The sequence below is a fragment of the Copadichromis virginalis genome, linkage group LG14, assembly GCF_057382275.1.
Source record: "Copadichromis virginalis isolate Kocher_CV1m ecotype Utaka linkage group LG14, C_Virginalis_male_GT1.1, whole genome shotgun sequence".
Taxonomy (NCBI): domain Eukaryota; kingdom Metazoa; phylum Chordata; class Actinopteri; order Cichliformes; family Cichlidae; genus Copadichromis; species Copadichromis virginalis.
Genome location: NC_140631.1, coordinates 19,172,708 through 19,187,361, shown reverse-complemented (window position 1 = coordinate 19,187,361; position 14,654 = coordinate 19,172,708). Strand labels below are relative to the sequence as shown.

The window sequence follows — 14,654 nt, the reverse complement described above, 5'->3', positions numbered from 1 at the left end:
TAGGCCCAAAGTGTCTCACCTCAGGCATTTTCTTTTCTGGAAGTCTTTCTTACCTCTCCACACAACAATTAGGACCGAGGAGCTCCCCAGCCTGTGGAGACCTGCATCCCTGCCTGCCTACCCGCCGGGGCCTCTACTTTCACAAAGATATTCAACAGGAAAATGTTTCATACTCATACACTGCAATTAACGCAGTACCTGTTCCAAAAGCTTTTGTTGTTTTAGTCATAATTTAACCAGGTGGAGAAGCTGAGTCACAGCCCATTCCACATAGGCCTAGAAACTGGTATGACAAATTCTGAATGATCAGCACTGAGTTCATTCTGAACAAGTAACCATTGTGTGCACCAGCAGTTGTTTTCAGTTAATTAATTCTGACAGACTTAATGCAAGACTGGTTACCTCAACCATAACAAATAAGACTAAAAAACAAAAATACAAAATAGAAATGGATTTTTTAGGGAAATCTATGCCCACTGTTTTCTTCTATTATTTTAGACATTCAGGAAGCTTTTTGTTTCAGGTACAGAGCTCATTAATAGTGGTAGTAATACTGATTAGCATGTTAACACATCCAAACTACTTTTAGCAGTGTTGATCTCTAATAAAGTTTGTAGTACTCCTAGAAAGACTATTATACCTGACAGATGTTTTAATTGATCCTAATTATCTTACATGTTGTTTAATCAGATTGCTTTGTTATTCTTGGATGAAAAGTAAATGAATATATAATCAATAATCATTTCTAAAATGTCAAAAAATAATGTGTAAGTATGAGTCATTTCCAAGGAAATGAAAGAAAACATTCACAGGAATGAAAAGAACTTGTGGTGTGTGTTTTGTGCTTAACTGACAAACAGCAGGAAAAACATGAATGATGAACCAAACAGAAACAGGAAGTTTCTATAACCATTGATTTTTTTTTAATCTTGTCTCTGATTTATGCAAATACTGCAAAAGTTACAAAGAAATTCAACAATACTTCCTTCTTCCATACTTCCTTGCCTTCTATAGATTAATAAGTACTATATGAAGCATGCTTAAGAGTGTTTACACAAGGCGTAAAAACCCAGTGTACATTACTCAATGTTAACCTGTGCTGTTGGCTTAAGAAATCATCCATGTCCGGTATCAGTCACTAAAAATACACTTAAGACTGTTCCTGACTCGCTCAGCGACAGAGAGGAGCCCTTAGGTGCACTACGGGCCATCGTGTTCTCTGTACAGATAAAAGATGATAAATGTCACAACACAGCGTTTAAATGCTTTGTTCGCTTGACTGTGATTTATGATGAACTTTGACTGCTTTTAATATATCTTCAAAAGCTCCAACAGTAATGGATCTGCCTGAACTTCAGTCTGACAAAGCTACTGTAACTGCTTGATTTAGACGTGCTTAACATGACGTGACGGTACGTTTAGAAACCGGATCCTCTGGGTGATTTTCATTTGGTTGATTTAACTTTATAAGAGATGCACCAAAACAAACAGCAGAACTCGTTTGTGGTTGCAAATATGTAAATAGAATAAAAACTTTAAAAGTGCATTACATTGTGCTGTTCTGGACTTTGGAATTGAAGGTTTAATCAAAAGATAAAAAATTTATTTTAAAACCCTTATAGCCCCACACGTGGGAAATTTTTGTAGCCCTCTGCATTTGATCCATTCACTCAATGAAACAGTGGGCAGCTGCCAAACTAGCACCCGGGGAGCAGTGTGTAGAGATGGCACCTTGCTCAAGGGCACCTCAGGGTAGCTGTTCGGTGGATTCAAACCCCTGACCTTCCTGTCATGGGGCAACCTCTCTACCTACAGAGCTCTCACCACCCATAATTATAAAAAACCTGTACCTCAGTAAGACCACACAAAGCTTGAACGATAGCTATTTTATTAAGTGCATTTACGTACATAAACACACACTTGTATATAGTAAAAATAATTTTACACAAACCTAAAAAAAAAACAAAAACAAACAACAAACAACAAACAAGTTTACCAAACAAGCATTATATACATCGGAAAAATACTGCACGTTTCATCTTAAACAATGACAAATTAACGTAAATCTGCAAAACTCAACAGTCGAAACTCTGAAACATTTGAGATCTGTAACAGAACAGCGCAGAGTTTGATGTACATGGAGAAGTCACAGGCAGTTTAAAACTGTTATTTTAATTCAGGTCTAACGTACCAATTGGGGTAATCATGCAGAGCCTGCAGGCTGAAGACATATTGGAGACTTTATATGTGTGACGGGTATTGACGTGTGAGTCTAAACTGCTTTAGAGTTGTGGTTTCCTTGTGGTTGAAAATCATATGTACTTTCATTGAAAAAAAAAAATCAGGAACAGCTGAAACATCACATATATATATATATATATATATATATATATATATATATATATATATATATATATATATATATATATATATATATATACTATTTTTCATCCAATCCAATTAAAAAACAGCAGTTTATATACTTGTTCATACGTGTATATATTTGAAAGACCATATGTTTTCTACATGTTTCTATTGCATGATACAGTGTATGGCTTGGCAGAAACATTTCCTTTGATCTTTGAAAAAACAAAATAAAAATGCAAGCTTATATGAGCAAATAATAACCAGAGCTCTACAATCTGACTCCAAACTAAAAAATAGAGGTCTTCTTGTCTAAACTTTACAAATCCGTCTCGAAATATGGCACTTACAGTTAGAAATGATTATAAAAAATATACTGCATTTGATATTATTTTATTTAAAAAGCTTTCCTCTGAGACCAAGAAGGCACTGTAACCGTTTCATATTACAGAGTTTTGGCAGTGAAGTAATGTATAATACAAAGATTCATAGACACCTTTTTAATAAGGCATTGGTTGATATTTTGGCACCAACGATGACTGCTGAGATACACGTTAAGGCCAGACCGACCTTTTTTTTTTTTTTGATTACTACTCCTTACGCTGCAGGCTGAAGGCAAAAGGTTTACCAGTGCAATCAGTATTTATGGAGATTTGCTCTCAGTATGGCACAATTTCCAGTGAACGAAAAACTCAATGCTACACTGGGTAAAAGCTCTAGGCCACTAACGTGAAGCCGACGATATAGCTAAAGCAACTGGCTCTTAACACCACACAGGCTTTTTTACAGTGATCCTGAGGCACTATCTGTTTTCAGGTTGGCATTAGTCTTTGGTTTGTTCTTGCTTAGCTGGCTGTGTGAGTTTCTGACACAAGGAGTGGCAGCTCTCGCTCGGATCCCTCCACTGCTCCGGCTGGATTGTGACTTTCCGAACTGAGATCTTGAGGTTCCAGTTGAGGTGCTTCTCCTCCACTCTGCACCACCGCCGCTTTCTCAGCTAATCTCCTCATCCTCTCCTCTTCTTCAATTTTCAGTCGCCGCTCTTCAGCCTCTATTTCCTCCGTGGTGGGAATGGAGTTCTTCTTGGGTCTTCCCTTGGGCTTAGTCGGAGCCTCGTGACCTCCTTTGAGCACCTAGGATAACACACAGGCGGTCTTAGTGGACTCCTCTGGTGATAAATGGCAGCAGAAGTCAAAGGCAATGCTTGCTATTATAGTAATTAAGTGAAGACATATCGCTACTGGCTCCGCCTTGTGCACTCATTTATCTTTAACGATTTCAGGTCTTTTTTGTTCTCTCAGTTGTTGACCCTTCTACAAAAAGTGTTTGCTCTCGCTGCCGTCATCATCAGTCACACTACACTCTGCCTCTCCGCACCCTCCACTTCCTTCCATGTTGCTATATTTACTTAATATTGTAGCATAAAATAGTAGCAGCAAACATTTCTAAAACGGTGGTGTACAATGAAAACAAAATAATCCAAAATGAAAAGGAAGCAAAAAACAAATATTACTGGCCTGCATGCAAAAAGCATTCATAATAACACATTCAGTTTTTGTACTTAATTACAGATAATCCTTTTTCTCATAAAAGAATCAAACAACATTTAATCAAAATGCTTTTGTCCAAATAATCTGAATTTAGATTTGATTTACCCAAAACTAACATTGCCTTTGGCTTCAGTATTATTACTTTATTGGCTCATTTTGGCAAAGAAGATCATACACATTATTGCCAGTTGCAGTGTTAGTATAAGACGTTGTCATTTTTCCAATTCCACTACCGACGGCCTTTCCAGTTAAGAATATTTGTTGAATCTGACTTGTACAACTAAAAACACATCAAGCTTTACTTCAGAACTTACCATTTTCTTCCACTTCATACGCCTGTTTTGATACCATGTCTTCACCTGAAGCTGTGTGAGACCAAGCGACTGTGCCAGGTCTAACCTGCAGAAGCACAAAAAAAACAAGATAAAGTTTACTTATGTATATATTTTAGTGTGCTTGTTCCAGTACAGTCCTGGAACCTATCCAGGACATATATCATTACTGTTGGCATGCTTTAAACATCAGTTTCTCTTCACACGAACACAAAAATGAAGAAATCTTGACACTAATTGTGCTCTGTGAATTATAGACTATGATTTCAACTATATAATGCAATTTCATGCCTAAAGGTTCACAACACTGAAAACTTAAAAAGAGCGTTAGGCCACACTCTGTTTAAGCATCTCACGCCAGAGATTATATGCCAGGAACTCCAGTCTGACACTGTACACCTGCAGCCATCTATGCCAACATCGGTAATCCCATCATAGCGCTCGTAGCTGGATAATTGAGACCGTCGGAGAAAATTCAGAATGCATCCACCACATGTGGTGATCCATGACTAATAGGGCTATTTGTTGGTGTGTAATATAAAACCTCAGGAAGGGCCAGATAAAGTGGACAAGGCATCCATTAGTAGAAAGAAAAGTTCTTTTTTTTCTTAAATGAGATTTCCTCTTCCCTGATCTTACTCCAGGTCTTTAACAGCCAGATGAAGGATTTTTCACGACCAGCACCCCCCAGGGACAGGAGCTGACTTTCATTTGATGGTGATAGTGAAAACCAAGACAGCAAAAAAGAGAGAACAAAATCTAAAAAACAGAGCTACAGAAAAACAAATCCCTGAGATTCATGGATCTATCTGCATTACCTTGTACTAGACAAGAAGCATGTGTGTCCGTGCGTGCCAGTGTGTCTAAAAAGACAAGACATGAGGGCAATTGAGCTGTCCATCAGATTTCTATAGATGTAGAGTAAAAACTGGAGGCTAGAAACAGTAATTGCAAAAAAAGCAAAACACCCCAATTATTTATAGTCATTAGTTCTCAATGGGGAAAAACCACACGCACACAGCAGTACAAACAGTATCTGAGTCACTCCCTCCAGGCCACTGCAAGGCCGCCATTTTGTTCTGTTCTCACACTTTTCACGGGACTCCTGGGTGAAACTGAATACCTCTTAACAAGGGCGATGATGATAAAGATGACGATCATTAGAACACTTGTAATAATACTCGGAAGTGTAACAAAATCATTACCGCTCCGCGATATAAATACTTTAAAGTCGTTTTTTTTTTCAGGAATATTTTTGGTTTTGCTTCTGTCCGCCCCCGCGCATACTCTCAGTTCGAGACCGCAGAGATTCTCGGCCAAGAAAAGGGAAGAGGGAAGCTAAGTTGTCTTTGGATCATAACAAACCTAAGTGAGGCGCATGCCACACCTTTGATGTGGGGTTTTAAAAGGGGATTTTCTCTGTTGATGTTTTTCCACTACCTGGGTGTTTAATTAATTTTCAACACAGTGTCAGAATCGGATATTTTGACAGGACACAGTATTTTGGCACAGTATTTCATACGGGTAGTTGGTTTTTGATCACTCAGTTGTACTCTGCCTCGGGGCCTCTGCTTAAGATGAGGCATGCCTTTCCAGCAGCTCCAGGCAGGCAAAGATGTGATACATTAAATAATGCATCGTGGGAGTTTTCCCCATGGAGAGGATGTAAATGGAATGACAAATAAATCTGGTTTAATCCAGAAATGCTAATTTATTTTTAGATCGCACGTAGCACACAGTTACACTGCAATGAGTGCAACGAGGACGATGCGTTTGCAACATGTTCCTGCAAAGAGGAGCTATGTCAGTGTGTAAACAGGTGAACATGTTGCAGCAGTTATTTACGTTTTTATCACCACTCTCTATGCATATTAAAAAATGAATAAGGGGGAATAAGGGGGTACAGAGGTGCACGAAATCTCTACGTGAAGGTTCACAAGCAGCTTAAAATTCCTGCTGCACATGTGAAGCTGCTTGGAGCGCTTTAAACAACATTTATGGCAAAATGCTCTTCTGGCTTATAATGGAAAAGCAGCCTGCAGGCCAAATATAAAGTCGAGCTCTACAGTTTTAACTGGAAAAAATACGGTCCCAAAAATGACCCGTAGAATGGAACTTAAGACACAGATATTACTTCATCTTATTGTAGAAAGCTTAATGCACTTTATGTACACCTGCAGATGTGTGAAATGATTGGCAGTAAATCAGTGTAATACATTTCTGTTTGCTTGTGTTGGCCACTGTCCCTGTTTCACTGAATAAGGCAGTGTTTGGTTGCTGGGGCCTTTTGCTGTTCTAGAGCTCAGGGTTAAAACGTTACTCGTGTCTCAACTAGAACGCTGAGGTAATGCTTTGGCTTTGACGAATTCACATTACATGAGACATGCCCCACAGGATAAATCAAAACTTATGATGCTGGGTTAACCGCCACTTGATAATTGCATCTGTGGCTTTGTGGATGTGCTCGAGGGTGCGCACGTTATGCACTTTCAAATTTTGCTTCGTGTAAGTTCGCATGCAGGTTGTCAAAATGCTATGGCTGAGTTGCACTTATATCACACTTGCTGCTGGTGCATTCTCGTCAACTGCATGTAGAGGTTACCTCTGACGCTTCAGAGGTTTGATTTCTTTTATGCAAAATGTTGGTGCGGATGAGGCGAAATCGTGACTTTGTTTCGTTTATGGGCTTTTATGTTGTGTGTCGTTTCAGTCAGATTTTAGTGTCTGCACCATACTGACCTATCAGGAGTGGACAAGTACTTCTGCTTCTGGAACTTCTTCTCCAGGCCCATCAGTTGCAGCTCAGTAAAAATAGTACGGCTGCGACGTGGCTTCTTCAGGCGGGGTGTGCTGCGCTCAGTCTCCGACTCGCTGCTGATACTGAGGGGCGTCTGGCTGGGTGACAGCTCGGAGCCTCTGGGATGCTGTGGGGAAAGCAGTGGCAGATGTGGATGGGCAGCGCCCGGAGAGGACGGCTGCGGGACGTGAGCAGGCAGGTTGGGCGGCTGCCTCGTGATCACTGAGAGGAGCGGGTAGGCACGTAGTGACGAGGAGCCTGGACACAAACATAGAGAAATGCATTAAAGTCCAGTAGTTAGAATACACATCCTTCTGAATCACCGCAGCTTTCAAAGAGAGCTATTTTGGACTGCTCAGTCACCTCGGTTATACCATTATCGACCGCCTGTAATTGCTTAGACAGGTTCGTTTTTAATTGGCCAGCGTTTGCCGTGAAAAGTGTTTTGGTTGTGACCTTCCTCATGTAGAGGGCTGTGATCCCAATGACGCAGGCTGTGTTTTACACTGATCCTCTGAACCGCTCAAATGACTGATTATTTTTCAGAGGTTGTTAAGCGCTAACTGCTTCCCAACACAAAACAACCACATGCACACCCACACACAGAGACGAGTGCAGGCACAATAAGCTGTAATAAAATCTAAAAACTAAATCGGACACCACTCAAATAATAAACTTTTCCCCTCTCTTATGTTCTCTCCCACTCTTGCAAACTACACACACACACACACACACTTTTGCTCTCTATCAGAGAAGACAGAAGCAGCAGACGCCAGAATCAATAAAAGCAGCACTTGTCTGGAGCCTATGGGGGAGAGATGGAGACCTGGAGGTTAGCACAGAGGATGCAGTGGGTCACGCAAAGCAAATATAATATCCGCCAGAGAAAAAAAATCTACACAGCTTTAAAGAGTAAAACCATTCCCTTAACCAGAAATCACACTCAATCTGAGCATGGTGCAGGCTGTAATGCACGGGCTGATAAGGAACAGTGGAAAGGGCACAAGTGGTATTATGGGAGTAGATGAGGAAGATACGGAGAGGGATAAAATGCTCCAGTGGCAAGGAAAAAATAGCCAGTTGTCACACACGGAAATGCCCAGCATGTGTGTTTCTGGGTGCCTGTGGCAGATTTGTCTTCTTTAGCTTCTCGTTAACCAATAGACAACCTCAACGCAGTGAAATATATATGCCAGAGCTGACAGAAAACATACTGTCTGAACTTTTTCTGTATGTTTTTTCAAGGTAGGTGAGAACAACATGAACCCAGAAAGAAAATGGAGCACACTTTCTGAATCTTACGGTTAAATGAGTCATACATACAGAGACTTAAGCTATAAAATGTGCATCAATTCAGTTAAACCTCTCTGTTTAATTATTAATTAACAGCAAGCATGCCACATTTAAATGCATATACGCACAGCCACTGTTGCCTTCCAAACGAAGAAAGGCACATACACACATGACACTCTGCCTCAGGCTCATCGTGACATCATGGTAAGACACTGAGGTCATCGCTAATCCTCCAATGTTAGATTGGTGGTATTGCAACAAGTCTAGACAAGAAGACCTCTCTTCTGTCCTTGTATGAGCTTGCCATATATTCATGTTTCTTTTACATGGTTTCTGTCTTTCGCTATGTATCATATCTATGTTTGTTTGAGTGACTCATCAGAGATAATAAATACATCATACATATTTACTGAACTATAATTTACAGGAAAAGTGGACCGTGTCAGTCACGGCTGTCCGACAAAAGAACACACTTTTGTTTGTCTTCACAACTAAAGAAAATCTTGTGTCAACAAAACTAAACGGTGTCTACCGAGAGTCCCCCAGAGGTGAGACGACTAACAAAGAATGGAGCAAAGAATGCTAGCCCTCATGGTGACTTTCCACTGACAGTAAAGCCATCCCTCTGACATGCTGTTGACAAGTGCCAGTGTCCTGTCAATAGTCTACAAATAAACTGTTTGAGTAGTTGCAAGAGCGCAGTTCAGCTCCATGCAAAAGCACACTGATACTCTTGATAATCACAGTTGGAATGCAGGCACTGGTACAAATGCTTGTAGTAACCATTACAGAAGACATACTTGCTAAGAATAGATCAAGAAGAGCAGTTTGTTAAGCACTCCTTTTGATACCAGCTGTTTTCTCTATTGATAACATGGTTATTATGACATAACACTTACTGAAAAAAAACTTTATTTTGCACTCATTTTCATTGAGTGAAGAGCAAGCGTGTTATTTTTAGAACTACATGGAAAATAGTTTTAATGCCACAATTTTAATGTCACAACCTGGAACTGCCTGATGCCTATCATAACATCTACACTCCTTCTGTCACTTGTTTTCTTTCCTCAATGGTGAGGAAGTATGGGTGAGTCATTGCTTTGCTATGACAAGTGTACGTGAACATTTGACATGTTCTGCATATAAACTATCTGATGACATCTAGGATGTTGCTCAATTAATTGTCTTTCTTTTTTGCTTGTTTGCTTTTGTCCTCGCTCCTTGAAAACAAATCAAACACTGCTGGGACAACCTGATGTAGTTTCTCTGTTTTTCCTCAGCCACAAATATTTAATTTCCGTTAAATTCCTCTAATCCTGACTGATCATAGGAATTTAATGGTCCTTCTCGGAATGTACCAGAGAAAAAATGTCTTGTATCTTATTGAGCGTAACTGTGTAAAAGTGTTTTTGCTCTAAGAGAGTCAGCCCATCTATCAAAAAGCATCGCGTTAAACGTGCTAAGCATTTAGCCTGAAACCCGATCTACAGAGGTGGCAGCAGAAATTAGCCCGTAGCATCAACTACTTTTAGAGACAACTTATTACTTATCCTTTTTAGAAACAGAAAAATCTCATGGCTATGCAGGAATGACAGCTTGTCATCTGACAAGCTGTCAAACATTATCCTTAATGGAAGATTGAAGACGTGTGTGCATTTTCTCTTTGTGTGTATGCATACTCGCCTGTGTGTGCCGACATGGGTGTAATCATACTGCTTAACTTGACTTTATGCTTAATGGGAGACTTTATTGTCTGCAGCAGATTAAGTTTTAAGATGGGATAAAAACCCTTTTGCTCACTTGGATTTCTCCTATAAGCCCTCAGCCAGTGCTAAACCAGTATGCAGCAGCCCTTGGGCTTCACACTACTCTTTTTTTCATTATGTTGTCAGGTGAGATTACACCACAGTTGATCTTAATCTCTCTCACCTCTTCCAGAAAACACCACTAAAAGCCCTACCCTAGGTCCTGCTGAGAGATGGAAAGCCAAATGAAATATTGTAAGCTGCCATTCTGCTGCTCACTGCTCAGCACCAGGTCAAGGCTCATTATCTCAGATCCCTCTGTAACTCACATGGAACAAATTCTATGAATACTGTACACCATTAAAAGCTCAGTTTATTTAACATTGGGAGGGGGGGGGGGGTGAAGATAAAAACAACAACAACTCTCAGAATAAATGCACTGAGAACATTAAGGTGGTATGTTTAACTAACACTGGAGCAATTAGAAAAACAAAAAAAACACAGTAAACTAACATCTCATTTGTCATCCTGCAGTCAACATTGATGGCATCACTGTCTTTCAGCGGCCTCAACTGGCAGCAGGAGGCTATAACATCTTTTCCTTCACAGAATGAAGAAATCAACTTTCACTGTTAGGGGGCCATTCAGCAGCCAGCCACCTCTCTTTGGCCCAGGACCTCTAAGCCTGCCAGCTTCCATATCAAGCTCTAAAAGCCATTGATGTTGGAGAATATACTGTGTCTAACACCCCCACAGCTACAAATAAGTAGTGGGCACAGTGTTCTGATATGCAGGGCGGGTTACACTATCCATCCGAACAGAGGGGTGCCAAAGCCCAGTCATAGTGCCTTCTAGCATACACCAACCATATCAGAGGGATGAGGGAATCGTTCCCCCTATTTTTATCCCCCCCATCGCTGTCATCATCAAATTGCAGTGGCTATTATTTCAGGCTCTAGAGCAATTATCCTAATGGTTACCAGAGCGTGCAGTAGCCTGTGAGTTGTTGTGATTCAGTGGAAAATACAAGTTAAGCGTCAACAAAAAAGTTGTGTTTTTGTGAAAGGTAACATGGTGTACCATGAGATCTGTCAAACTGTAGTTTGGTTCAGCGACTACAAGACACATTTAAGGGGCTGTTTTCAAACTGACTTCAAATCAATGGTCTGTCTATCTATCTATCTATCTATCTATCTATCTATCTATCTATCTATCTATCTATCTATCTATCTATCTATCTATCTATCTATCTATCTATCTATCTCATTTCAGCAGCATGAGCATGAAATACTAAAACACACTAAATAACCTCAAAAAGAGCCACGGTTATTCGTTTAAGTCATATAATTTAGCTCTATATTTCCTTCAGTATTGGTCTAAACACACCAGTACACTGTATTATTATTATTATTATTATTATTATTATTATTATTATTATCATCATTAGTGTTTTGTTTCCTACAACTTTTTCCATGTTACTACATCTATATTTCTAGCAACACATAATCATTTATCATCATTTAATCTGTAAATACCCACCGCGTAAGGGACATTGAGGGCAGCATTTGGCAAGCCAGAAAACTCATATTCATCAAAACAAATGAGATAAAATAGACTGAAGGTTGGCGCTTAGTTATGACGGGTTTCTAGCGTTAGATTTTTCTTTATCGTTTACTTTATCTGCTGCGCTCTTCGTTGACCTATCAGTTCAATCATTTATCCGCTCGATAAAAAAAAGTTCTTAAGCATCATTGAAATTCACTGACGAATGGACTTGAGTTTCAACACCAAACACTTAGCTGATATGAAACGATTTATCATGTAAAGTTTAGAATGATGAAGATGAAGTCACTGTTGTAGCAATAATAGAAAGTCCAGACTAACTGTGATTAAACGACACTAGAAAACAAATATGCAAGCCTTCAAAGAGATATGAAATCTGGCAATGCAATAATGTTTATATATATTTTTTTATTTGTACTATCGTATCAAATCAATTATCTATCTATCTATGATCATTAAAATAATAATAGAGTAACTGAACACAATGTGGAGCTACGTTACCATATTGTTCTGTCAACACAGACGCATAATCCTCATCACCATTGAGTGTATGTCGAGTTGTACCTGCCTAATATACCTCAGCCTGTGTACAGGAAATAACAATTCACCAATCACGCGACATTTAAATATATCATATTATTCTGATTATTATTTAAATTTAAAAAATCGATTACAGTACTGAAATACTATGTAAGTGTTTCCATTTTATGCGTAAAATTATCTGCAACCTACTAATGAGTGCGTCTCACATATATTTTAAAAATATCTGTTTACTTTATTTCTTTCCCAAGTAGACGGGAGAAACGTCTTACCCGAACACGAATGAAGAGGCTTTGGTCGAACAATGAGTGAAGGACACACCGAGTAGAGAGAGAGTTTCTCAAAATAATCACATGTCTCCTTCGAGAGGATCTCGTCAATCATGAAAGTCTTGTAGCGCCGCCTGGCAGCTTTCAGCTGCCCAGGGGAGGAGAGCCTCAACTCGGCTTGACAGTGCATGATCTGTCCCTGTGCGTCGTGCGCAATCGTCGCTGCACAAAGTCTTCAGTAATTTCTAAGCATATGAAGCTTCAACCGTCTTTTAAGCTTCAACTGTTGGAGTTCATGCGTTAAAACAGCTCATTGCTTATCTTTAAAAATGAAGTTTAGCTTTCCCTGAAGTGTCCCGGTGAGGATCGCTAGCCTTTAACTTGAGCTGCGCAGAGCGGTGCAGCGGTAATGAACTCACTACAATCTGTGCTCACACCCACTGCTATATAAACCATCCCTTAACACAACTCTGCTGCTCTCTCTCTCTCTCTCTCTCTCACACACACACACACACACACACACACGTACTGTACATACAATACCTCATGCCCGCATAAAAACTTGTTTCTCTCTCAGCTTTATTTTGCGGACTAGCCCACAACTTAGAGCGCAAGAGTAAAACCACAGTTTCCAGAACAGAAACTAATATTATCATTAGAGCTATACTATTAAAATAATATTAATATACCTATCAAACTCATACATTTAATATTATTAGCAGTGTTTCAGGTCAAGTAGACCTCGGTTTTCAGGCTAAGATTATTTATTAACACAAAACTGGTGGCGCTTCATGATTCACATGAAATCATTTGTAATTGTCTTTAGCTGTAGACTAGTGCGTAAGGATCTGTCCGAGAAACCGCATGCGGTGTAGTCTATTCGATAGTTTGTTTTATTCACTCTATCACAGGCTATAACCTCGGAGAACCATAAGTTCATTTATGTGGGAATGTCGGGATAACTTCTTTCTTTCTTTCTTTCTTTCTTTCTACATTATACGTTTTATACAACATACAGTTATGTGGTTTGTTATTTCTTTAAAACTATTTAATTATTTATATACACCGCAAAATCATTTTAATTTTTAACAAAACAACAGCATCAACAACAACCGTAATAATAATAATAATAATAATAATAATAATAATAATAATAATAATAATAATAATAGCACATAAAAGATATTTTACTTTAAAACGGTAAACACAAGAATTTATGCTATAACGGACCCCAAACCTTTTGTGGTTACAGGCCATGTCAGTTGACTTATAGTCATTATTCATATCGCAAACAAGCTGCGGCAGGTGTAATTTATCACAAATCAGCATGCATGGCAGGATCATACACAAAAAGTCTTATTAACAGTCACTTTTCAACAAAATTGGCTTCCACAGAATAAAAACATCCTTGTTCCTGCTTGGCACAGAATTCGTTTGGTTCAACGGTGAAATCTATTTTAAGAGAAGTATCTGTCATTAAGCTCGAATAAAGGTAGGATGAGTGTCAGCCACGAGCTGACAGCTCTGGCATTAATGCGTGGAAGGCTATAGGCACGTCCAACTCGCACAAACTAATCTCTGTATATTTTCTCAGTGTTTTATTTCCCTGTAATCTTCATTTTAGAATTGTTATCACACAGAAAAGAAAAGACAAAATCTAATTTTTGGCTACTCTTTTGTTTTTAAGTCCACTAACGAATAACTGTTTAAAAGAAATAAGTTTAAGAGTGCTTGCTGCATAATTTGATTTGGTTTTTATTTTCTTTTTTTTTTTGTGTGTGTGTGTACGTTATGATTGTAATAAAGTGAACAACAGTCTTCTGGCGAGAAAGGCTAGTACAGATAGTTTCAAACTGTCCGAAAAACGTCGAAAAGTCGGTGTCCGGGGGAAACAATTATCACAACAGGAAATAAACTGAACCCGGTGGCAACTCGCACCTCCACAGCCGCCGTGTCCAAAGTGTGGAGGGGGGAAATGTGGGACCTCTGCACGGGAAGCTCAGCTTTCTTTTTCAGAGGGTTGATGGCTTGATCAAAGAGGAGATGGAAACAACTGCTGAGGTGTCCGCAGAACACGTTTTACTTTTTAAGTCGTTGATGCACGAAAGAAAGAAGAAAAGTATTCTCTGGTGATATAATTTCTGAATATTTAAATGTATTTAACTTTACTTGTGATTGCAAATAACAACAGTAATATTAAA

At 39.2% G+C, this 14,654-nt stretch overlaps 1 protein-coding gene across 1 annotated transcript; it reads right to left on the bottom strand.

The window, feature by feature from the left end:
• Window positions 1-2,410: 2,410 nt before the first annotated feature.
• barx2 (BARX homeobox 2) lies at window positions 2,411-12,725 on the bottom strand. The gene is made up of 4 exons (XM_085429760.1): window positions 12,457-12,725; window positions 6,986-7,301; window positions 4,229-4,313; window positions 2,411-3,497 (listed from the first exon to the last, which is right to left on the bottom strand). Exons 1-4 carry the CDS (start codon window positions 12,641-12,643, stop codon window positions 3,210-3,212), a joined length of 876 nt encoding a protein of 291 aa, XP_085285886.1. The 5' UTR covers window positions 12,644-12,725; the 3' UTR covers window positions 2,411-3,209.
• Window positions 12,726-14,654: the final 1,929 nt, after the last annotated feature.

Bases quoted from the DNA above. Each gene is read 5' to 3' on its own strand.
- barx2 (XM_085429760.1), bottom strand. From the start codon at position 12,643: ATGCACTGTCAAGCCGAGTTGAGGCTCTCCTCCCCTGGGCAGCTGAAA. The intron at 7,302-12,456 runs GTAAGACGTTTC...GTTTGTGTCCAG, and splicing joins GCCTCTTCATTCGTGTTCGG to GCTCCTCGTCACTACGTGCC. The intron at 4,314-6,985 runs GTCAGTATGGTG...GTGCTTCTGCAG, and splicing joins TACTTGTCCACTCCTGATAG to GTTAGACCTGGCACAGTCGC.